The 24,797-nt window shown below is 43.9% G+C and overlaps 1 protein-coding gene across 1 annotated transcript in view; it reads right to left on the bottom strand.

The window, feature by feature from the left end:
• The window catches only part of DPEP1 (dipeptidase 1), a 200,534-nt gene extending 177,089 nt beyond the window's left edge, over positions 1 to 23,445 (bottom strand). Inside the window, exon 1 of the mRNA XM_078670801.1 lies at positions 23,114 to 23,445. Coding sequence (XP_078526927.1) covers positions 23,114 to 23,223 — 110 coding nt within the window. The 5' untranslated portion in view covers positions 23,224 to 23,445. The remainder of the gene's footprint in view (positions 1 to 23,113) is intronic.
• Positions 23,446 to 24,797: the final 1,352 nt, after the last annotated feature.

Below are 24,797 nucleotides of genomic sequence, written 5' to 3'. Positions count from 1 at the left end.
TGGGAAGGTTGCCATCTGATAATGGCGGTTTGTATCTTATCTGCTTTCCAATTCATGGCACTTAAAACCATTTAGAGTTTTATGGTTTGCAAATAGCTGATAAGATTATGCAGGCTTGCATGATGGTTTCATGTTTTGTTGCGATGTTTTGAAACGGTGCTTGGTGTCAACCAGTTGAAGATACAAGGGGTTATCAGATGGATGTGTTTAATGAAAACCCAGGATGGTAAGTGTAAATCCTGGAATCTCATAAAACACAAGTCCCCCAAGTGCATTATGGTATGTGCAGTTCACTCCAATGATTATACTGTATATTATCACAGTCATAAGTATTCCCCATCAAATGTTGGTACAGCCAGTGGCAGGCATCTTTGAACATGTGTTGTATGCATTTTTCAGCACTCATTTGTTTTGGGTAGGGTTGGGCAGAACTCGCAGAATTTGAGGGTGAAATTCCACAGAGTTACATAAAAACTCTGCAAGATTCTGCGGAGTTCCACCAATGGGTGGAAATAGGCACACTGTGCTGCTTGCACTGTGATTTAGTGCTGGTAGTGTTTTCCGGGCTGAAAAATCAACCCTGACAGCACAATGTGGTGCATCAGAGGGCGGAGCTACTTGAGATGATTTTCATGCCGTACAAGTAGATTTTCTACTCAAACGGCAGCCTTGCATCCACCCGCGTTAGAAAAATCTCACTGTATGTCCTTCTAGCGACCGGAAATTGCGCTAGGGGTTGCTAAATCTCGCTTGCCAAACAAACTTCTATGGAGCTGCGCGCAAGAAAAAAAATACACCGCGTGGCGATTGGCGTAATTTGCCTGGAACACAGTATTTCAAGAGTAACGGTGAGTTGCCAAAATTCCCCAGGCGGACCAGAATATTCCGACCACCCCTAGTTTTGGGGTGCTTAATATGCAAATTTCAATTTCTCATCGCAAGTACTTCTCCAAAGTCAGGTGTAACCCAAAGGCTCGCCAGCCGGTAAGTTCTCCCTCTGATGAGGAGCCTGTCACAATTTCAATGGGTGGGAGCACACTGCTGGTATGCATTACGGTGTATGAACTTCATAAGTATTTACAATCCAGGAGCAGCCAGTTCTGGACAGCCAAGTACCCTTGCATCTTGAGTGATAATACCAGACCCAGTATGTACTGATACTGCAGAGTGCAGTATTTCCAAGCTGTAGTATTACCCAGCTACTACAGGGTTCCACCGGGAGTAGTGAGTCACAATTTGCAGTATTGTTGTTTGTACACCCAAATACTCCACAGACAAATTTTGACAAGCTTTCCTGGTGGGATGTTTGGGAAGAAAATTGCTAATGTGCAGCAAAACTGAATTCCGATTCGGTTGCAAACTCATATGCGCCTACATCAGTATTTGCTTAGCACTAGGAATAAGGGTCTAGGCAGGTGGTGAGAGACACAATGATTGGCCAGAAAGTAATGGTGTATACAAGTGGAGTATCTGTAAACATCCGGAATAGACACCCTGGATAAGCGTTGCAAACAATCGATGGGTAGCACAGACCACAATTGGGCAGTGCAGCCCTTGGCTAGATAGTTGAGATACTGTATGGCCCAGGTTTGGCAGTGGAGGTCTTCAGTGTGCACTGGAGACCCTGATGGGCAGTGAAACTATGCATGAAAAGTGGAAACTCCTGATGGGCATTGAAAACCCTGAAAGGGCAGTTGCATCTCTTGCTGGGCAGTGGGAATCATAGATGGATATTGCAGCATTTCATTTGACAGTGCAGAATGTAAGTGGGCAGTTCAGACTGAAAGTGTGCTCGTCAAGTTGCAAAATCTGAATTGACAATAACGTGGGAGCAGTGTAGACAGTTGATGGAGTCTGGTAGTCTGATTGCAATGTGCGTGTAGGCTTTATATGGAGTTTAAGTGCTAGGAGTATATGGATTGCTAGTGCAGAATCTCAAAAACGTTTGATTGCAGATCATGGGGTGAGTGCGAGTTCAGCCTTTGGATGGAGAGTGTGTGCGGTGTTTGGAGTGAGTATTTGTGTCAAGCAATCAGAATAAGTTGTCAAGTTTCCAGAACATTTTGATCAGCACAATAAATGTGTACCCCTGTCAGGAAGTTTCAATGTGGAGTACATGTTAATCATTTAGAACTTAGTAGCAGCTCATCTCTTATCAAGACCTGACTCCCTCACCCACATCTCATATGGCGCTCAATAAGCCTTCAAACATCACTCTCCATTGGTTATTAGAATGCTTTATCCATTAGCGAATTGTATGATTTGAAGCCCTTGGCAAATGTATAACATTAAGACTTTGATGCAACTGTTTCATCATCCACTATGGAATTTTTGAGCCCTTTTCCTTTGTCTTTCATCAGGACTTTGAAATCATCACCTCTTTTCTATAAGGAGGCTACAAAAGCTGTTGAATATTATTTATTAATAGGACTTAAAAGCCCTAGTCTATCGTCTTACTTCTGTGTGTAAAGTCCTCTTTATTCATCTACCATGAGGAGTGAAAATTATAGTGGCGGCCAATACAAATAAAAAGTGGTGAGATGGTTGGAGGGGGTGCGGGAGGAGGGCAGGAGGAGAGCACGAGGGGGTAAAAATAAATAAATAAAAGACTTACCTGATGCTGCCGGCCACCTCGCGCCTCGGTGCTCCTCTGCTCTCCTGCTCACAGCAGTTCCTGGGACACATCACAGACTCCCCATCCAATCCAGATGCTCTACGTAGCATGAGAGCAGCGTGGGGATTGGCCGGAGCGGGCTGGATGGACACAGCCTCAGGCACAGGGAGTCTGTGCTGTTTCTTCACCCAGCTGTGAAATACATCTGGGTTGGAGAAACCTACGTGCACATTTCTGCTATGCCAGCATAAGATGGCCAGCTAATCAGACGTGCACTAGTTGCAGTGCATATCACTCCTCTCAGCCTCCCAGTGTCACTCAGGATGGGCTGCCTGCCCTTGAATCTGCAGACTGGGCATAGCAACGAAAAATCAAATGACAATAACATGTTTTATTATCATTTTATTTTTCCTTTATTCCCTGCTCAGAAAGCAGTGGGGCGGCACTCCTCCTCCTTAATGAAGCAGCAGCCGCTGGAAAACTACTGTTAGGACTTTGAAGCCCTCATCTACCTTGAACAGCGAGACTCAATAAGTAGTTATCCATTTTCTCTATAATCTCCCACCAGGACATTGAAGACCACACCCAGTGTCTATAACAAGTCAAAAAGCCCTTGGATATTTTTTAACTTAAGGTCATTGAAGTTCTCATCTGTCAGCTCCTATAAGGTTTTGTGGCCATTTTTCATCACTAAAAATCAGGACTGGAAGCCTCTTTATCCTAATGAGCCTCAAAAATCCATCTCCCATCCTCTACCATCAGGAAATAAAACCAATTGGCTCCCATCTGAACTTTGAAGAACTCTCTCACCTTCAATAATATAGCATCAGAACTTTGACACCCTGGTTCATTGGCTATCATAACGCGCCGATCAAAATCCTGAAGTTCTTATTGAATCTTTATGAAGAAATTCAGTCTAGTTTCTATCATGTCCATTCAGGAACTGTACCTCCAAATAATTCTCAGTTAGCATATCCTGTCCCCAATATCACAACCAATCAAGCTGGTTTCCTTCATAAGCATCTTTGAAGGAGGCAACCATAAGGGTACTGCATTAATGGTCATAAAAAGACAGTAAGCAGGAAGTGTACAAACAACAGCAGCCAAATCCGCAGGCCGGGCTCAATCCATGGAATGTTCCGCTCGTGCAGGAACGATTAGAAAATAGGACTCTGTGTGTTCCATGATGCCAAGTGGTGGCATCATGGAGCCCCAAGAAGAGACACCCCAAGCTTACTGCCCAGGTATCACCTCTACTCAGGACATGAAACTCCCCATTTCACCCTCTAATAAGGACTTGTATTAGTTGCAACCATGATCTGCAGCCTCCTGTATTGCTTTTGGTGAAGATATTTAGCCCTCAGTATCGCATCCTGGGATGACTTGCAATCCGCGAAATCTGCACCAGCTACAGCCTCCAAGTATCAATGCAATTCAGTGTGTGCAGATTGCTGTTAAATTTGCAGTCCCCATTATCACCCCCAGCTCTCGCTTGGACTTTTAGCCTCCACAATCATTCACAGTGAGGACTCGCAGCCCCCGGTATCAATTCTATTTGGAATTTGCAGGCGCCATATCCATGAACAGCCAGGAACTGACACCCCATAACCATCGCCAGTCAGCAAATTCAACCACCTCAATAATCTCTGGTCAGGGCATGCAGCTTTTCCAGGTTCGCCTTGAAGTTCCACCACTATCATCACTTACGATTTTCAATCCTCACAATTATCTATGGTCCAGCTTACAAGCTCCAACTTTATTCCCAAATCACGACTTACAGCCCGGCATCCCCAATCGCTCAGGACTTTGAAACCTCACAATCATTTCCTGTTGCACCCTGCAACTCCCCCAATCATACACAATCAATACATGCAACCACATAAATATAATCAATCAGTAATCATAACTCTCAAAATCTGTTTTTCTGATAGGTTCTACCGCCCGGTATCACCTCCCATCAGACCTTTTAGCTGCCATCAGCATTCCCAGTCAGGGCCAGCAGCCCTCTCCTAGATGCCATTTTTAACTGGGCTGTTCCAGTGGTGCACTTCCAAGACAAGAGTCAAGCCTTCATTAGCAATCAGAAAAATGTAAATATGCTATGAAAACAGAGAGAAATAAACAGAACCTAAAACCTATATAGATTATAAAAAAGCATTAAAGGACCATGTGGTGAATGATGTCACAATAAATCTGAAAATCCCAGTTGATAACATCAAAGAAACACATTCTAGAATGCCTATAGTTGCCGATTATTAGAAACGGAGCACTAAGCAAAGAGAAAAAAAAATATTTCTCTACGGTGGATGGCCCTACAGTCACAGCTTTCCCTAAATGTATAAACTTGATACACCACCATGATCATAATAACTATTTCAGTCTCCAGGAACATAAAAGTACAAACAAAACATATAATTATCACTGCAGTATATAGAGAAACAAAACCAAAACTCAAAAAACAATATATCATTTTAAATATATTTAACTCAAGTAATACATCAACAAAGAAGCTTAGAAAAATAACTCTGAGATTAAGAGCGAATGTAAAATCCAATCATTTACACACTAATCTGATTCACAAGTCGATTGACAAACTAGATGACTATTGATGCTTCAGAAAACACTACTAACCTTCCCCTAGAAAACTTAGGTTAAATTGTGACATACATACTAAACAAAATGGAGTACCCTCATTTATAAATGAAATTACAAAGAGAGGAGAGGGGAGAGGAGTAGGCCTAAAGGCTATGGCGGTCGACCTCGAATCTGGGGAACCGGGTTCATGTCTTGGCAACAACACTGAACATCCTCTGATTCTGGGCAAATCAATTAATCTCCCCGTGCCTAACAAAAACAAGCATTGGTAGAGCCAATAGGTCTAGCCTTTGGGACCTTATAAGTGCTTAACAGTTGATGTTGTTGCACCAAGAATATTGTGCTGCATAACTAAATACTTATAAGGTCCCAAAAGCGAGACCTATTGGCTATGTCTTGTCTGTTTGCAGCATTCAGTAACTGATGTCCATGGCACCCATGCACGCTTTAATTAATGTTGTATGGCAGGAGTTGGCTAACTTGTTGGTAAATTTTATTATTTTGGTTGCCCATAAGATTTGTTGCTTGCTCAATAGACTGCGCACAACAGAGTGTTATTTCTTATAGAGAGAAATGTGAACTTGGCTTGTTTGTCCGAAAAGTTAGACGGATTCAGTTTATCTAGGCCGTTAAAATTGATTGTTGGTGAAAATGCAATCATTGGTATAGTTTTTTTTAAAAATTGTATTAACCGTGGTTAAATCCTCACTACTTTTAATAAGATGTTACTTTATACATCGAGGTGAGGTCTCGTCTAGTGTAGTGTAAATAAAAGACAAGTTGGAGTCTAGCGGTATTTGTAGCCGTGTGTGATCTTGCGCAAAACGTGCTGTAACACCCCTCAATAATATGTTCTGGCTGCTTCTAAGTTGTTGATTTGAGGTCTGCAACTCGCGCTTGTTCGAATGTTTTGCCGGTGTGAGGGGTGGGAGGCTGTAGGGGGAGGTAAGGTGTGCTACCTCAGAGTTGAGGGGCGGTTGAAAAGTCTATGGATCGCACACTTCTGACCTCACGAGCGGGTGTAACCCTCGAGCATCATGGTAAATGCAGTCTTAAGGCGTGTGCGCCTTTTGTAGCTCTGGACGTGTAACAGGCAAAGTTGCAGCACCAACTCTGTACACCGGTGTTTCGGAATTGATGTTCCTCATCAGCAGAGTGTAGGTTTCTTCAGGGATTACTGGATAGGTCGCCAAAGTATTAACAGGTTTGGTACCCCTCGTGGCGCGAAGATGCGGTATCCGAGCTCGTCAGCTCCAAGGTTCAAGGGAACCATATAAAGTGAAAAGTCTATGGGTCGTTGAGGGGCGGTTACCTACTGCCAAACCAGAACTGAGGCTGTCGCGTATGATTCACGCGGGTATTCACAAGGCAGAGGTCCCTTCACTCTTCCCGCAGATCACACCTTGTATGCGCTGCTGAACTGTGATTCATATTTCGGACACCGGGGGCATGTCACACACCGCTCTCGCGCCTCATATCACACATTGGGCAGGCCGCGGAGTTGCGATTCATTCTTGAGGGAATGTCTGTGGTTTCTCACCTCTCCTCGCAGCGTGTGTGTGTTACTACAGAGCTGTGACTCACCCTGGACCCCCGGGGATTGGTGGTTCCCTCTGCACTGGTCTGAACCCCCCTCTTCACTACAGCAGAACGGGGCTCCTCGGCACCTTATTGAAGCAAAATGTGATGTCAAAAAGAGACCGCTTGCACGCTGTCACCTGCCCCAGCCCACCAAGACACACCCCGCTAGGTGTCCATCTTTATTGGTCAATAAGTCCAGCGCGTTCCTCTCTTTCTGTTATAGTGCACCCTTATAGTTTGTATTATTACCCTTTGTTTTGTGTCACCTCCTCCGCTACAGGGTGCCTTATTATACTTTTACTGCTCTTTCGGACAGACTGATTTTGAAATGTTCCTTGTGAGCCTCTCCCCTCTTCTCTTTCTCGGAGCTTCAGCGGCCATAGGCCCTGTGTGAATCCAGCCCACCAAACTCCCCAGCACAGTAAGGTTTGCACCGGAGCGGGTCTACGTTTCCCTTCTCTACACATTGATGTAAAACTGATCAGAGCAGCTTTTTGTTTTTACCGGTTTGTGTATTTTATCATCATGACTGGTAGTAGCAGAATACGTAAAAACCCAAGCGCTATTCACACTCGGCATAATCTTTGCTGTTCAAACAAGCATTGGCCGCGCGTCAGTAAAGCTGCGCGGCCGTGAAAGCGAGCATCTGCATTAGAAAAAAAAGTGTGAGCTTCGCACTGCAGCTGGGGGAGAGGGCCTGCGCGATTCCCTTGCGGGAGAGTGCGACCATATGGTGCTGCGCGCTCCCGCAAGGAAATCACCAAGATGTGCCCGCGTTGCATTGCAAGCAATGCAACACGTGCACGTTTTTGACCCCAAAGCTGTGGCGATGGCTACAGGTCTCTGTCCTAATCAGCGCATGTGCGCTGCATGGGCGAGACCTAATGAATGTGTCCTCATGTAATGCAAATACCTTCGGGTCAAGTTTGCGCTACATAAAACTCCGTAAATAAAAAAAAAATAAAAAAAAAAGAGGTAGTCAGGTGGCTGGGGAGGGTGGTTGTTTTTATTTATTCTCCCTTGTCGTCTGTCACCCCACCCCCGCTCTTCCCTGCACCGGTCATCACTGGGCGGCAAACTCAGGAATCGCCCAGGGTGGCAAAAGCTTTTGCTACGCCACTGGAGGGTTTTCCACTTAAAACAATAAAAATGCAAGTGCACAGAAAATGTGTGATCTTGAAGCATAGAAACCGAGCACAAAATATAAAAATACTAGCCACAATAAGCTATGGGCCTGCAAATTGTGTTAATTAATTCAAAAGTTAAAACCAGCTGCGCCAGTATTAACGTTTGTCAGGCTGACTTTATTTCTTTCAGGCACAATAACTTATTTGATTAAAACTTAGTGCTCCCATTTTCAAAATGTACAAATAACAATAAAGTGCAAGAACTATGAATGACATATGTCCTGCCTGGAATCACAAATTTCAATATTGACAGTATGCTCAATATATACCAGCCGCTATCCAGATACATAATGAGGAGCGACACGGTCCATGAGGGAATCTACTGAGATCAGCGAGGATCTCTTTTAGTAACAACAAATATGCATGCTTTGTGCAACCTATGCAAAAAAATTGAAGATACCCAGCAGGGATTTCACTACATTTAAGTGCATAGAAAAGTATGAGTTTGCAAATCACGCCCCACCTTCATGCAGTACCGGATTAAACCAGCCGATCACTGGCTTGGATGCACTTTAAAAGGCCAAATCCAAGCTGACATGAGTCTGGCAACAGAGTAAACCACCAATCTACTTGTGTCTGAACTGAGGATTCTAAAGGCCTTCTTGTACCAGCTAGTGCCTAGTTTCCCACATACAAGGGCTACGCGCTTAGCTCTCTGGTAGCGGTAAACTGAGCAAAAGAATAGGATATTTACTAGTGATTTCAGTGCCTTTACAGAGGTAGGACAAAGATCGCCCCTTGGGTACAGCCCTCAGCCAATTGTTATAGAATCTTTTTGTTTAAGTGCGGGGGGGGATTTTAATTTATTGTTGACTCCTAACGTGGGAACGGTTTTACATGCAGACACTCTGTGTCAAGGTACCTATGCTATCTGTTATAGTTTGAATGGTTTCATATAGGTTTCTCATAGCCCTACTTTGAAAATTGAGTACATATCTTCAGGTAAAGCCTAACATTTCTCCAGACCCAGTTTCCCCAATAACAATCTTACAAAATGTAGCCACAGGATTTTGTCAACACATACCGGAGATATAAAAATCTTTTAGGCCCACCCAGTATAGACTTAGAGCTACCATAGTCTACAGTGCATACCAATAAATCAGGAGTCTACACTCAACTTTCTGAGAAATTCTTCTTTGTGCCAGATTCAAACATATTGGAGTCATTGGCGTACTCGCCATCAGTCCCATAAGAGATCTAATAAACATATTTTCCGCTGTTATTAGGATTTGGGTGTTCACAAATCCCCAAATTTCAGAACCATACAAGGCCGCACTTAAAGCCTTTAGATTATAGATCTCTAGGGGCGGTGCACCACTCCTATTTATTGATTTCTTAGAGCTATGCTATACTAACTGTGTAATGCATTAATACTGTATGTGTTATTGAAGTTGGGGAGCCCAGTTTAAATTTAGTTTCAACTTCACTTCTAGTAATCAAAGTAGGGTACCTGATCAATTGTGTTACTACCCACAAACATTCTTCTTAAAGCTCTTTTTTTACTTGGGCTGAATACCATTAATTTGGTCTTCGAGCTATTCAGCTCCAAGCCCCTCTCAATACAAAAAGTGCTACAATTATTTAGCAACTGTTGAAGCCCCCGGGGAAATTTCGAAAGATGCTGTGTATTATCTGCAAAAAGTAAAGCTGGCACCCTCTGACCATCCACCTTTAGAGAATCAAACCCATCCTTACTCAGATATTCCACTACCTGATTAATATACAGTGAGAACAGAGTCAGTCCAGAATGCAGCTCTATCTAACTCTACGTTTTATCCTAATGGGTAATTGCCCATTTTCGATCCACCTCACTGGGGCATACTTTTTGGAGTGTAACCGCACCAAGATGATCAGCAGATTTATAGGAATTCCTATTTCTTCAAGGACCTTCCACGGCTTGGATCTAGGAACCAAGTCGAAGGATGCTCGCAAATCAAAAAAGGCGACATACATTTTGCCCTTGCCGATTACCTGACGTCTTCCAAAAAATACATGTGAAGTGGAAGGCCTGGTCTATAGTGCTAACGGTGCTCCTGAAACAACCCGGAAATTTGGATGGCACATTGTGTTCTTGGATCCACTCCTGCAAATAGGCAAGCTCTTGTTTGCAGAAAATATTTTGGACAGCATCAATCAGGGTAATAGGCCTGTAGTCGCCGGTGTCATTACGATGCCTTTTTTAAAAATGTGTATGATCGCAGCAATTTTCCAAGAGGGAGGAATCTCCATACCTAACAGGACTGCATTAGAGAGAAGATTAATATACGGGCCCCACACGCCCGCGCTGGCCATCTACAATTCATTTAAGATCCTGCCATGCCCTGGAGCTATGACCGTAAGACGGATTTATTTGCTACTAGGGTTTCTTTTGGATCAAATTCTAGTTTGCTTGAATTACTTTGTTTACAATACTCATAGTTTAAAGCACGGGTACTCGCAAACATTTGCCCAGGGGCTACAAAGTACGGTCTACAAAGTACGGTCTGTGGTGTGACCGAGGGCCGCACTGATGCCAGTAGGGGGTCTGGGTGGCTCAGGGTATGTGTGAGGAGGTCCAAATAAATACTACATAAACGGGCAAGCATTTATTTGCAGGTTAACAAATTTCCGTTTATTTAACATTTTTTTCCTGAATGTTAGTGCTCAGCAACTAAACAGCAGTTTATGCTGCTGTTCACCAGGGGGGCCCGCATGGAAAGGTCAAGAGGGCCGCAAGCGCCCCCCGGGCCGTGCTTTGAGTATCACTGGTCTAAAGTAAGGTCTACATCGTCCTGTGTGCAATCATTACTACCTGCGTATAGATTACTGAAGTGGGTAACCCAATCTTGGGGTTGAACACAACATTGCAGATTTCTCTTGGTACCCTTGGCGCAAACTGCAGCTAATTTCCAAAAAGATTTATTATCTTTAGCTGTCAGTGCTCCTTGCAAACTAGATACATATGATCCATACATTTATTATTCTAAACAAACTCAGTTTGAAGGCACTAAGACAGCTGTAATTCTTCTTTAACCGCATCGCTGCGGCGGCTTTTCCCGCTGTGCGCGGCAATTTTAAAATTACCGCGTTACATGACGAGCTCAGCTCGTCATGAGCGCACGGCAGGTTACGCTCATGACGAGCTGAGCTCGTCATCAGCCTGGAAGGGGTTAAGAGATCTGGTCTCGCTCATTAAACATTTGCTTCAGATGCGGCCTACATATTATACCTGCTGAAGTTGAGCCGGTGCAGTAATATTGAGAAAGATTTTTAGAGTCTATTTCACATAGTCGACACAATTCATTTGCATTACCATCTTGCAGAAACTGAAATTTCCTATGCCCATGCCAAGGAATGTAATGCAGACAAAACTGAAAAAACTGTCCATAATACAAGCTAGTGACACTTTCTTCACAAATTTGAGGGATTTCTGTTACCACTTAACTCTAAATGAGTCACGCGCAGTTCTATGCTAAGAAACAAATTAAGTATATTTGCATAAGGTAGCAGTTACATTGAACATATGGACGGTAGATGATAATCTCAACGGACAAATGAATTTATAGAGTGGTTCATATTCTCTGTCGCCTAAAATGTGGGTAGTATCAAAGTAGTAAGTGAGCAAGAACACGCTGGTAACTCCTTTAGAAGTCATTCCCTCTGTCACTCATCCTGTTGGGTCCCTACTTTTGAGTTACCTGTTATCCAGCATCCCAATAACTGTAACTTCCATGCCTTTCTAGGAATATATTTGTTGGACTTGTCCTTCTCTGCAGAGTTACCCTCAAACTTTTTGCCTTTTTCCTCCACTTTTTGCTGAATTTATTTTTGTGGGAATTAGGACGTGCTATAGTGCTTGTGCTCTTCCCTTAAAATATGGTTGAATTTGCCTCTACCCAATTGGCATATTTAACTTACTTCTAAGTTCCTAGTAAAGTAGCACTAACTGAGCCCAGGGCCTGTAAATGAATTGCCACCAGTGGGCCTGCAGCACTGGTTGTGCCACCCACTTAAGTAGCCTGGTAATCATGCCTCAGGCATGTCATTGCAGAGTCTGAGTTTGCAGTTTTCAACCGCCATTTCGATGCAAAGTAAACCCTTTCTCATGCCCAAACTTTCCTTTTTGATATATATAAATCATCCCTGGGGTAGCCTTGACAGTCCAGAAGACAGGGTGCAATGTATTAAAAAGAAGGACAGTTACCTTTATGTTTTACATGTCCTGGTAGTGAAAAAAATAGTTATTCCCTACTGCACGGCCTACCTCTCCAATAGGATAACATTGGAATTGTCTTATTACATAGTGTAAGTGTAATTTCCAAATGGGAATAGGTAACCAGTTCATGTTTGGTGTCTCTGGAATTGTAAAGAAAAATCCTAGCTTATGATGAAGTCGGATTTTAAGTTACAATTTTGAAAATGCCACTTATAGAAAGCTGGCATTGTCCTGCCATAGCCATTTGGTGCCTGCAGCCTGTCTCTTGGTCACCTGACTGGCTGTAACTGACATTTGGGCTTTATGTATTCCTCTTAGACAGTCACACACAATAGGGATTTTAGGTGGGACTGTATGGCCCATTACTGGCAGGAAGGAGCTGGGCCCAGTCCCACTTATACATAAATAGGCTAGGTCCTGTCTCCACATAAAGGGCTGCATACCACCTGTAGTTAGTCTGGAGCTAGGGATAGGAAGGCAAAGCATCTGTAGACTTCAAAGGCATGCCTCTAGAAGCTTCTCCCCACTTCAAAGGCGCAACTGTGTATGAAAGAAAAACTTCAGACAGCAACTCTTCAGTAAACTTCGGGACCTGTGGATACTCTGCCAGGAAGAATGACTGTTGTGCTGCTGAAAGGATTGCCACTTTACTGAATTGCTGCCGTTTAATGCTGACCTGCTGCCCTCTTGTCTGCGTAAGGAGAACTGGAACTGCAACTTCATCCTTGAACCCAGGACACCACAGTGATTTCTAGTGGCTAGTCTGCTGGCCTCCTAATCTGAGCCTCAAGGACATAAACAGTTCCCCAAAATCCTGAATCAGCCCCTGGACCCAGCTGCAGTGAATTCCTGACCCCCAAGTTGTGCCCTTCAGGTCCTGGAACCTTTGTGTGGCTCAGTGAGCTGAAGTCAAACTTTTGGGCTGTTTGCAACTCCAAACGGGCCCATAAGCACAAGACCTGCTGCTCGCACCTTGATCTAGCGTAAAGCCGTGGGTACTACCAAGGTGAAGCTCCAGCAATACCCAAACTGCTCTGTGCTGCATCGGCAGTCTCCTGGAATGCTCTTTGCAGAACCCTCTAACGCAAACTAAACTCTTGGCACGGACTCTGAGAAGGTAAAATTCAGCGGCCTACCCATGTGACTATAGCCATCCTGTGCTCCATCGAGGTAGGCATGAAAGTGTGACTTTGATCCAGTACAGTGTGACCAGATATCCCCGGTTGGCACTTTATGCTTTTTAGTCCTATTTTAACCTAAAATCTTTAAAAATTCATAACTCAAGTTCTAGTGATTGGATTTTTGTTCGATTTGGTCTTGTTTTATTTATTAAATGTTACTCTATTTTTGTAACATGGTGTGGGGTCCTGTTTGTGGGGTGTTTTTCACTTTATTACTGTTTGAAGTGTTGTACAAATACTTTACACATTGCGTCTACGTTAAGCCTTACAGCTCTGTGTCAAACTACCAAACTGTTAATCACTTGTTAATTTAGGTTTGACTTGTGCCTCACCAGGATAAGGATTGTGGTTGGTGCTTGACCAGAGCTCACACCCCAGTCAACCAACAACCCAATTTCTCACAGAATTCTGATAAAACCTGAACACTTTGGACCAGATTTACTAAGTCACACAAGGCAACACAGGCCCTTAAGTCAGGTTTACTATGCAACACAGCCCCCTTGTATGGCATAGTAAATCTGCAGTAACACAAGGCATTGCAAGTCGCTGCCTTACGTTACTCTGTCCTGAGAATGTGTTCGATGGGCAGACGTGGGTGTTTCCACGCATCCACTCATGGTTTTGCTGCTTTTCCAGGTTTACTAACACTAGTACACCTGGGAATGCATCAAAATGCTACACCTTTCCAGGTGATGTGTAACTAGGAGAAATAGCTTCATATCTCCTTTTTTTCCCTCTTTCTCTGTGTGATGCATTCTGCAGCACACACAGAAAGAAGAAAATGCCTCAGAGGATTGTTTTTGTGCAGGTAGGTGCCCCCTTCTGCACAAAAACAATATTGCCGGTAAAGAGGCACCCTTGCATCATGGCGCAAGGGTGCCAGTGTTGGCACTTGGTAGTCACAAGTGCGCCAGTGCAGAGAGAGAGCAGGTATGTGCCTTGTGTAATTAAATATGGCACATTCCTGCCCTCTCCATTTGACACAACGCAGCAAGTTGTCTTGCTGCGTTGCGCCAAAGATCAGTAAATCTGGCTTTGAGTGTGATGCATTACATCTCTCTGACATGAGCCAGTCACAAAGCGGATGTCCTAGACTGATGGGAGACCTCGTGGACCACCTTCCAGTTTGTGCCAGAACCAGGGCTTTAAGTGGGATGAAAAAAACTGGGGGTCTTACAAATGGGCATGGTCAATGTAATTAAGGGTGTGGCTTAAAAACACGTAAGCTAAAAATATGTGTTTAGCCTAGTGTGACGTCCGCCTTGTATTTTGCTGATTCTGTCATTGCATCCAGATATATGTTACAAGTCACATCATACCTACAAGTCAGGACTATTGGCTTTGTCATTGGTTACTAGTTGCATAAGATAAATAAGCAGCAACTATGGCGTGTTTATAATATTGAAAAAACTTCCACATAAAGCCCTGGTGACACCACGACAAAGTTGCTGCTCCTTAGTTTCAAAAAGAGAAGGGAAATCCAGAGAGAAAATGACTCTTAAAGGATTTCCTTACCCCTACAACCCTCACCATGCGCACATCGAGGTGCCTGCTGTCACTGCAGTCCGGAAAAAAACAAACAGGCCGCCTGTGCCAGGGCACAAAACAGAGCCCGTTAGAGACCCGTTTCGAGGCCCCCTTAAAAAACTGCAGGTGCTCAGACCCGGTGAGACCCGGCCCACTTAAAGCCCTGGCCAGAACATGCCTAGTCCAAATGACTCACGCAGGCAAATCTTATCTCAGATGATTAGTTCACCTTACTGAGTGTAAGGAATGCCGTGTGGGAGTAGGTAGAAAATGTAGAAACTACTGCCCAATGCTGTGGAGTGCCAACTAGGCTGGTTAACTTTTTCAGAGTTGCCCTTCTCCTCTCCTATTCTGGGGAGAAGGGGGACACAGGAAGCATATAGTTTAGAGGTACATGAGGAAGTGTTTATTTTAGTGGCTGAATGTGTTCTTGAGGTCAGTGATTTATTTTAATGCACTGAACTTCTGACTTCTTTAAACAAGGGAGGGACATCTGCTGCATTACCATAATCACTGAGAGAAAAAAAACACACTGCCACCACAAGGTCAAGAAGTAGCAAGTCGACTAATATACCTTTGAACTCCCTCAACTTCGAGCGCTCTCAGTTTCAAAGTTTAATAGCAAATCTGTCTACTACCATTTCAATCACTGACCAAAGCAAACTGGGAAACAGATACCTCCCAATGATTCATTTGGCATGTCTGTTAATCATTAGAGTCCGAGGGCTCGTCCTTTGTGAATTGGACCTGGTAATTCGGATTATTGCCCCATTAGATTTCTTTCATTGCAATGCCTTGTGTCTCCGATGGCTGGTGTTGGGCATGCGCAGTGCATCAGAACTGTTATGTTCCACATCCGAGGGAATACGCCCCGAGTTCGAGTTGCACACGAGGTGAAAAACTGCACACATATTGACTGTTGCCATGTCGTAACACCAAGCACGTACAGGACCGGCTCTAGGATTCTTGCTCCGGAAGCAAGGGAGCAGTCAGAAAATGAAAACATTCCCCACTTTGAACCGAAGTTCTTATCACACCAAGCAAGCAAAGCAAGTCATTGCAACCCTCCCCAGAAGAGCTCTCTTGTCTCTTCCACGGTAGCATCTACGCATTTATCCTTTCATCCTTCCAGCCACCTGCTGAAATACACCATTTCTCATTTACATTCTGTCATATACAAACCTATCGATCCATCTCTAAACCTATCAAACCCATCATCCATCTGTTCACCCATCCATCTCATCATCCCCTTTTTCTCTCATCCACCGATCCTTTCGCTCACCCATCCATCCACCCTTTCACTTCATCCATCCACCCTTTCACTCCAGCTATCCTCCTTTCACTCATCCATACACCCCTTCACTCATCATCCATCCACTCTTCACTCATAAGCCATCCACCTTTTTATCCAACCATCTAGCCACCCTCCCTTTCACTCATCTAGTTTTATATTCATTCTTTCACTCATCCATCATTCTCCCTTTCAACCATTCTTTCACTCAGCCATCCATACTTTCACCTATACATCCATATATCCATACATACTTTCACTCATCAATCCATCTTTTCACTCACTCTTCCATCCCTCTTTTCACTCACAAATCCTTTCCCTCATCCAGCTGTCCGTCCATCACCCACTCTCCCATTCACTCATCCATCATTCTCCCTTTCACCCATTCATCCACCCTTTCACTCAGCAATCCATACTTTCGCTTATACATCCATATATCCATACATCCTTTCACTCATCAATCCATCTTTTCGCACACTCTTCCATCCCTCTTTTCACTCACAAATCCTTTCACTCATCTCTCCATCCATCATCCACTCACCCTTTCACTCATCCACCATTACACTCACACATCCAACCTAACATGCATCCTTTCACTGACACACTCACCCAACCTTTCATGTTAATTATGAGCCTTTATCTGCCAGGGTTGTAGCAGAAGAGGCCCATCAAGAGCTCCACACTGCTGTAGCTGCTAAAGCAGGGGATTTAGGACGCCCTTGTCTGGGAGGGTCATAAACAGGGATGAATAGGCAGTGGCTAAAAAAACAAAAAGTATTGCAGAGATCTGATATTTTAGGTACTGACAGCTGGCGGCTTGACAATTTTAACTCCATAACCACCGCTCAAGGAGGTACATACTTTGCTTTCCCTGCTGATTTGTGGAAGGAGGAGGGACTCTACATGCAGACAGACAGCAGCATGCTCCTGGTCATGTGCAGCAGCAGAAACATACTTCTGCCACACATGGTTCCTTTGCAGATTTTCGTGGTTCTGCACTTTGCAAAGCACTGAAGGTTTAAAATGTAGTGAGTAAGCCCTGTAACTACTTTGCACACCCCTGCCTAGTTCCATCATACACGCTTTACCATTATTTATCCTTTCTTTCTCCACACATGTTAGGATCTGAGTTATGGTTCTGTCAAATGCAGAAACCACTGAAACTTACCAGTTATGGTAACCAATGCACAAAACAAGGCCATCATGTGGTAGCTTGTCGTGCTCAAAACACCAGTTTCCCAATGGAAAAGAAACAAAAAAAAGGCAGAAACATGGTGAGTGGCACAGGTTTCACCATGTGCTGTGTGCTTTGGTGACCATAAGTGCAAATTTCACTGGTTTTCCTCATTTGAGCCAGAACCATAACCCAGTTTGTAAACTCCGATTCTTCAGTGATCCACTGACCGTCCCCAATGCTGATGGTTATATTAACAAGGTAGTCAAGAAATGCAAACAAAACCTAAACATTCTAATTATCCTCAGTGTCCATTTTTAGCTGGACTTTGAAGAAAACCACTTTTTCAAGTTAATTCCCCCCAAATAAACATGCAATTTGAAAAATAATTAACAGTTCCCCATATAATATGGTGCTGTATTGCCATCTAGGGTTGTAGTGGCATTTACAAACCATTTGGCCTTCGGACGCTTGATTTATGATGTCACCAGAACATCTTAATGGCAATATTGGGCCATATTACACCGTTACCATTATGTGTGCAATAAAAACATCTAAAACCAATTTTGGATCAACATTTGAAATTCTTTTATGAAGTTTGCCAAATTTCAGCCACTATCCTGGGATACACATTTGGTAACTTTTCGTAACATTACAAAAGGAAAATGTAGAGTCTCTGCAAAATGTACATATTTCAGTAATTACCAAATATGAAAATAACGAGGACAAAATGGCATGACAATCCGCATATACAGTTGTGAGCAGTTTCAGTTAAGAAATAATAATTACAGGGTTGTTTTCGAGTTCTTCTAACTACCAAGCATTTCTTTTATCATATTATCCCTTTATACATAAAATCCCACAGGTGAGTTTTACTTGTTGCTTCAATGGTTAAAAAATAAGTGCCAGGGCCCTTGTCAGAAGACCACTGCAGCTTGCACTACCAACTGCCACTGCCAGGGCTGCCAATGACAGTACCGACATAACTATTACCCCACATCACTGTGTTAGAAGTGTGACCGTTCACATGGTTCGAGGCCCCTAAAGCTAGAAGAGTGACTTGGGTGGCCAATATTAGTTGTTTTTAATGTATATTAAAATAATAAACAACTGTTGTTCTGCTCATCCTTAAACTACGCTAACAGCATCACTAAGTGGCAGCTGTCGTAAGTGCTGATGTTGTAAATTATGTGCTGGTGCCGAGCTCTTGAAACCACTGGCTCAAATTAAGCACTGTTTTACTCCAGATTAGGCAATCCCTCCGTGTATCGCCAACCTCTAATTCAAGCTGTGGGCTGCAGGAAGGCCAGAACTATGAAGTATATGTGAGGCCTTGATCCACCCTTTTCTTATTACTGACTTGAAAGCTTCTAGCATCCTCCTCTGCATTCATCCTTCACTTTGTCATTAACTGTTCTTTTTCTCTCTTTGCCATCGCCCTTCTCTCCAATTTTGCTTCCTAGCCTTCCCTCTCTATACCAATCTCTTTCCTCACTTCATCCTTTCCTTGCCCCTTTCCCTCACACCCACTCCATGTGCTTATCCAGATATATAACCCTCATCTCTATTCTTTGTCACTCTCTTCTCTCCCTCAATTATTTTCACTCTTTCTTCTCCTCTGTTTGTTTCTAGTCCCCACTTCGTCTCTCATTTCTCATTTCCTTTTGTCTCGGTCCTTTGCTTATCTCTCCTCTACTTTAAATCCCTCCTTCTGCTCCAAGATATAGGGTAAATGAGTTGTTCCATTGCAACATTGTCAAGAAATGCATTTTTGTTTTACCAGTCTCTAGTCATATTTTTCTTTAAATGTAAAGTTATTTCAGTTCTTAGTATTTTTTCTGAAATTCCATCGCTCCGGCCGTGCACACCACCCTCCCCATTCCATAAACGGATAGAATTTCATTAGAATGAATCTCTCTGTCGCAATCTAGTATGTCAGTGCACCGTTTTTAGGTCGAGCGACCTATCTCAATGCGCATTGAGCGGGAGCGAGATATAAAGGGGCTTAAACAGAGGTTTAACTAGCTGGCGATTTGGTGCTGTGCCCGTGCGCTTTTAGGTCAATGCGCTGCCGGCCGTGCTTTCAGTTTGCCGCTCCACCCCCTGCGGCATCAAAGGCTTTCACGGCCGGCCGGCCGTGCTTTCAGTTTCAGGAGCCTGCATTGTTTTCACGGCCGGCCTCCGGCCGTGACTCGCATTTCTCCTTCCTTCCAGTGCTGCCTTGTTTTTATCATGTCCCTTTACTTGTAAGGCAATCCTTGATGGCAGACTATCATTGCAGCGTTTCTCTGTCCACGTTATTTCATCCGTGAGTCCCGCATTAAACATTTAAACCTGTTTTCATTAGAGAAAACAGTATTTTATCGAGATACCGTCACTTTTCAACTATATCTTCAGTATGTAATGCTGCGTTATCATATATAAATTCTCAAGATACTGTATGAATGTTACATCCTCTGCCCGCAAACCCATTCCATTATTTTTACTGCGACTTGCACCACTAGATGAAGGCTCCAATGGAAACTTCTGGTCTTCTTTACATAGATGTTTGATCCAAGCATTAAGTTCTTGTTTCACTAGGACGTCCTGATCTTTCCTGCAGGCAGTCTCTGCACTCTCCCAAAGTCTGCATCATCTCTTACAATCTGGGGAACTGGGTTCGAGTCTTGGCAACAACACTGAACATCCTGTGATTCTGGGCAAATCACTTAATTTCCCAGTGCCTAACAATAAATAAATGTGTCCTCGTGTAATGCAACTGGTGCTATGTAAAGCGCTCTGATACCCGATTCGGGTCAAGTTCACGCTAATTAAAACTCCGTAAAATAAATATACGTGTTAGCAGGGAGCTGGTGTATGCATTCTCTGCCAATGGCACACAGCAAACCACCAAATACATCAGTGCCTTCTAAGCTTAACCATAACTGCCACTCATTTTCACTTCCTCACATACTGACACGCTGAGGCGCAGGCACTTAGCACAGCACGAGAACAACTCTTCTCATGGAGCATTGAGCAATGTACTGAAACACACTCCCCATGGGATTTCCTATCAAACAACGCAATTCCACAAAGTGACATGCAACAGGTCGCTTTGGCGCCTTTTCTGGGTATAAAGCACTATATGAACGTAAACCCATAACAATACCCGAGATGGTTGCCATTAAGAGCCAATGAACATTGAATTAAAAGATATCAGAGTTTGCACGTGTGGAAGGGTAGCATGTTACTGTGTAGCACAATGCATTCGTTTTTTCTCTATAAATCACAACACAGCACAATTAGCTGTGTGGCGAGCTGTAATTGGATATTTCATTACATTTGCAAAATACTTTTGTATTTTTTGGCCTATACGATGTGATACTTCGCTTTATAACGAATATGCATCACACACGATGCATTGGAACACCGGAAGCTAATACCGCCTGGAGACCTCCGGTAGCCCTGCTGTGTGGTATTACCTCCTTTACGATCTCCGTGGGTCAGAATCGGAATAACTTGGTAATTGCTCATATTCAACCCAGTATCACGCTGCAAAACGTAGAATATGGTGTGTTTTTCCCTTACATTTTAAATCTGGAAAAACTGTGGTAAATGTGTGTGGAGAAAAACAAGGCTATTTTATGTGGTTGGGTAAGCTACCAGCCAGCCAACTGAAAGCTTCATGGCACCTTCTTCCAAACAAGCATTGAAAATGCAATAGGTCTCGCCTTTGATTAAGTTAAAGCCATTTGCTTTGCTAATGGTATTGTATAGCAAAGTAATTGGCTTTAACTTAATCAAAGGCGAGACCTATTGCATTTTTAATGCTTGTTAACTCTAGAAGGCTTACACATGCCACACATAGCTTTTCTACCCATTCGTTGTTGCCTTCTGCCAGGGATTAAGTCCAGATCTCCACATCCGAGACTTGTTAAATGAACAGCTAAAAAAACACACCAGCTGAGGCCTGGGGTGGGAGGAGGTGCGGTGCACCACATGCGGTCTCTACTCACCCCCCATCGAAATTCTGCATGATCCGGGTTGACCCTGTGGTTTTCTCAGTCACACTCGGCTAAACTGCAGCAGCCTTTCACAGTGCAGAGTTAAAATCTGTGGAGGCCCCTAGGCAGTGGAAATGTGCCCCCCCCCCTGAAAAGTATCTCCTAGTAAGTTTTTAATTTTACCAACCAACAATTGTAATAAACCAACTTCATCCGTTGTCGCAGGTTCCCTCAAAGGAGTGGGCCGATGAACCGGTGCCTACTTTGCCTATTTGGTAATCTGGGACTGCTGGCCTTCCCTGTTGTGCGCCAGCAAGGAAGTCAGCCCAGGTATGTGGTGGGCCTGCTTTCCCCCTTCTGAAGTGCCTTGGGTGGGCCAGAATCTTCCTTGGGTGGGCCCGGCTCGCCCTCTAGAACCGGGCTCGCGCACGCACCATGCAAGTTAAACCCCTTGGAATGGAGAATACTGGTGCGAACATGGAATTACCATGCGGAACTCCACATGGTATGGCCGATTCAGAGGGCTTTAACGCACGCATTACTAAATGTGAGTGGGGGTTCCCTGTCTTCTGGGGGCGGGGGGCTGCGGTAGGTAGGATAGAGGAGTGATGGGAATAGCATCTATTTTAAGTCCACTTGGAGCCTGCACTGGCATCTGAGGTCTGGACCGGTGTGACTAAATCCACAAACTCCAGTGAGCAGCATATCTGCAGCATTTAGTGACACATACTGCTCGTTCTGTTGTCATCAGCACTCTGGTTTGAATGTGGCACAGGTCTCCAAACAAAATAAAGTAACCATCTGGCAATCTATTCTTCAACTCTGCCAAATTGGAGGGTTGACTCAGGCCGGTTCTTGGTCGCCAGGTTTACAGTTTCAGAAAACAAACCTATAAATTGTCACAATGGCGGCAGTCTCAGCAAAGAGTCCAGGGTCTGGATGAGCAATGAAAATGAACTAACTTCTGACTCATCTGTGCGGTCGTGCATCGTGAGCAGAAGGCACCGGGGTTCTTGATAGGAACCTTCAGTGACCCAGACACTTCCTTCTTCACAACCCAGAGAGGCAAATAAATTCACAATGTGCATTGTGCAGAATAGTGCTTCGCATTCCCTTAACACCACTGTGGTGTCAAGAGAAATATAATGGAAAGTTCTGCACACGGACAAAGATGGAACAAATCCCTGTTTATCGTGCTGCACCCTGCAAAATAGGAATGGAGCAAACATGGTTTGCCCCGAAAGTAGGCTGTGTTACATTACATAAGGTTTTGCATCGAGAAAAAAAAGGAGCATAGTGTTAATCCATTGTGCCTGTCCCCATTCCATAAACATTGGGGCAAATACATATGTATCCACATTCAAATGGGAGAGATAGCAGACTAAGTAAAACCCGGTATTTACAGTGCCTACAATGACAAAAGTACTGTACGAGGCGCTACAAGACAAACGAATTTTAAATACGTTTTACGTGAAATCCGTTTTCCTTATTTAACTATGCCTAAGCAGCTAAAAAAGAGCAACATATGTATGTTTTATTATTTACCAAAAGTTATTTAAGGGCCGTGTCTTCTATGATATAAACTCTATCACACAAGTAAAGTGGTGTGCCACACTTTTTGGAATGTTTTAACCATCCCTTTCTGCCGGTTTGCTCTTGTGCAAATGTGTCCAAGTAAAACGTTAGACTAAAACGTGTTTGCTCCAGTCCTCGTGACAAAAGCAACACAAAGAAATTATGGAGACACAAAAAGTGTCTGCGACGTTTCGGAAGTGCTTCACCTACCCGTCGATCACAGGGGTCGCACCCATTATTCTTAGCGCCTCGTCTCGGAAGCTGTCCGCATCGATGAACTTGAAGAAGGCGCAGAAGACGAGGAGCCCGCGCGGCATCATCGCCCCTCAGCGCGTGCAGTCAGTCGATGGGACCGGACCTGGCTTAGAGCGTCTCCTCACCTGCCCCGCTCGGCGCGCGCTGCTTCTCTGGTACCTGGGCTACAGGTCTCGAGGTGACGCCTCAGCTGAGCAGGGACAGTTAATATGCCACTATCTAGGTGGAAGCATTGCTTCATCATGACACTTTTATTAACTACATATACACACCGGAGAATGATTTCCTTGAAGTGGGCGGAGCTTTGGACGTCTGGCCCCACCTGGGCGGTCACACCTACCCCTCCTCAGCAGCGGAAACAAATATATCTGGGCCCGCCCCCCAACCTCCCCCTCGCCCCCCCCAATGATACCTGCAATTTGAAAATCCTACATTCTCCACCGGTATTTTGCCCTGTCTTGTTTAGCTCACTAAAAAAACAAGCTTTGGCAAATGCATTAGGTTTCGCCTATGTGATTAATAATAAGTTGTTTTTTGTTGTAAGTTGTAGCTTGCTGAGTAGTTGTCCCATATACGTTATTGCCATTCTTTGAAAGTGTTATGACCTGTTTATGTACAAAAAAGTCAATATATTGTGCTATTACTAGGGGTATAGGGCGGGAAAGTAATAGCAAATTGTTGAAAAATGAAATGAAATAGGTGAATAATAGAATTAATTGATGTAATAGCAATATTATTTGTTTAGAGGAGTTCTAACAACTTTTGGGCCAGGTGCCATTGAACCTGCTGCACCATTCAAATCATGATCCTATTGTCTGCAAGGTAACTGCACTTGCCACCGCCTGTTTAGTGCTAACATTTAGCGATTTTAGGTGTTTAGTAGGGTGCCTAGAGCTTTTGGTCCTGGTGTCACTGCACCTGCTGCACTATTGAACTCATGATCCTGTTATCTGTAAGGTAACTGCACTTGTGACTGCGTGTTTAGTTTTAAATTTGAGCTGAAATCTGGGTTTAGTGGGGTGCCTGGAGCTTTTGGCTCCGGTGCCACTGCACCTGCTGAGACATTCAAATCAAGTCCCTTTTAACTGCAAGGTAACTGCAATTGTGACTGCCTGTTTAGTAGTCAAATATAGCAATATTATGTGTTTAGAGGAGTTCTGGCAACTTTTGACCCTCGTGCCACTGCACCTGCTGCACCATTCAAATCAAGTCCCTTTTAACTGCAAGGTAACTGCACTTGTGACTGCCTGTTTAAGAATAAAATGTAGCAAAGGTAGGTGTTCAGTGGAGTGCCTGGAGCTTTTGGTACTGGTGCCACTGTATTTGCTGCACCATTGAAATTATGACTCTAGGGCTTGCTAAATGACTGCACTTGTGACTGTCTGTTTAGTGGTAAAATATAGCAATATTTGGTGTTTAGTGGAGTAATTCAACTTTTCTGGCCCGCGCCAATACACCTGCTGCACCATTCAAATCATAACGCGGTTGTGCACCTGTGACTTCCTGTTTAGTTTTGAATTTTAGCAATAATCTGAGGTTAGTGGGGCCCTTAGAGCTTTTGGCCCCGGTGCCACTGCACCTGCTGCACCATTCAAATCAAGTCCCTTTTAACTGCAAGATAACTGCACTTGTGCCTGCC

This window comes from Lissotriton helveticus, chromosome 12, assembly GCF_964261635.1.
Source record: "Lissotriton helveticus chromosome 12, aLisHel1.1, whole genome shotgun sequence".
NCBI lineage: Eukaryota > Metazoa > Chordata > Amphibia > Caudata > Salamandridae > Lissotriton > Lissotriton helveticus.
The sequence above is the reverse complement of the archived record's forward strand: the minus strand, read 5'-3'. Positions and strand labels throughout refer to the sequence as shown.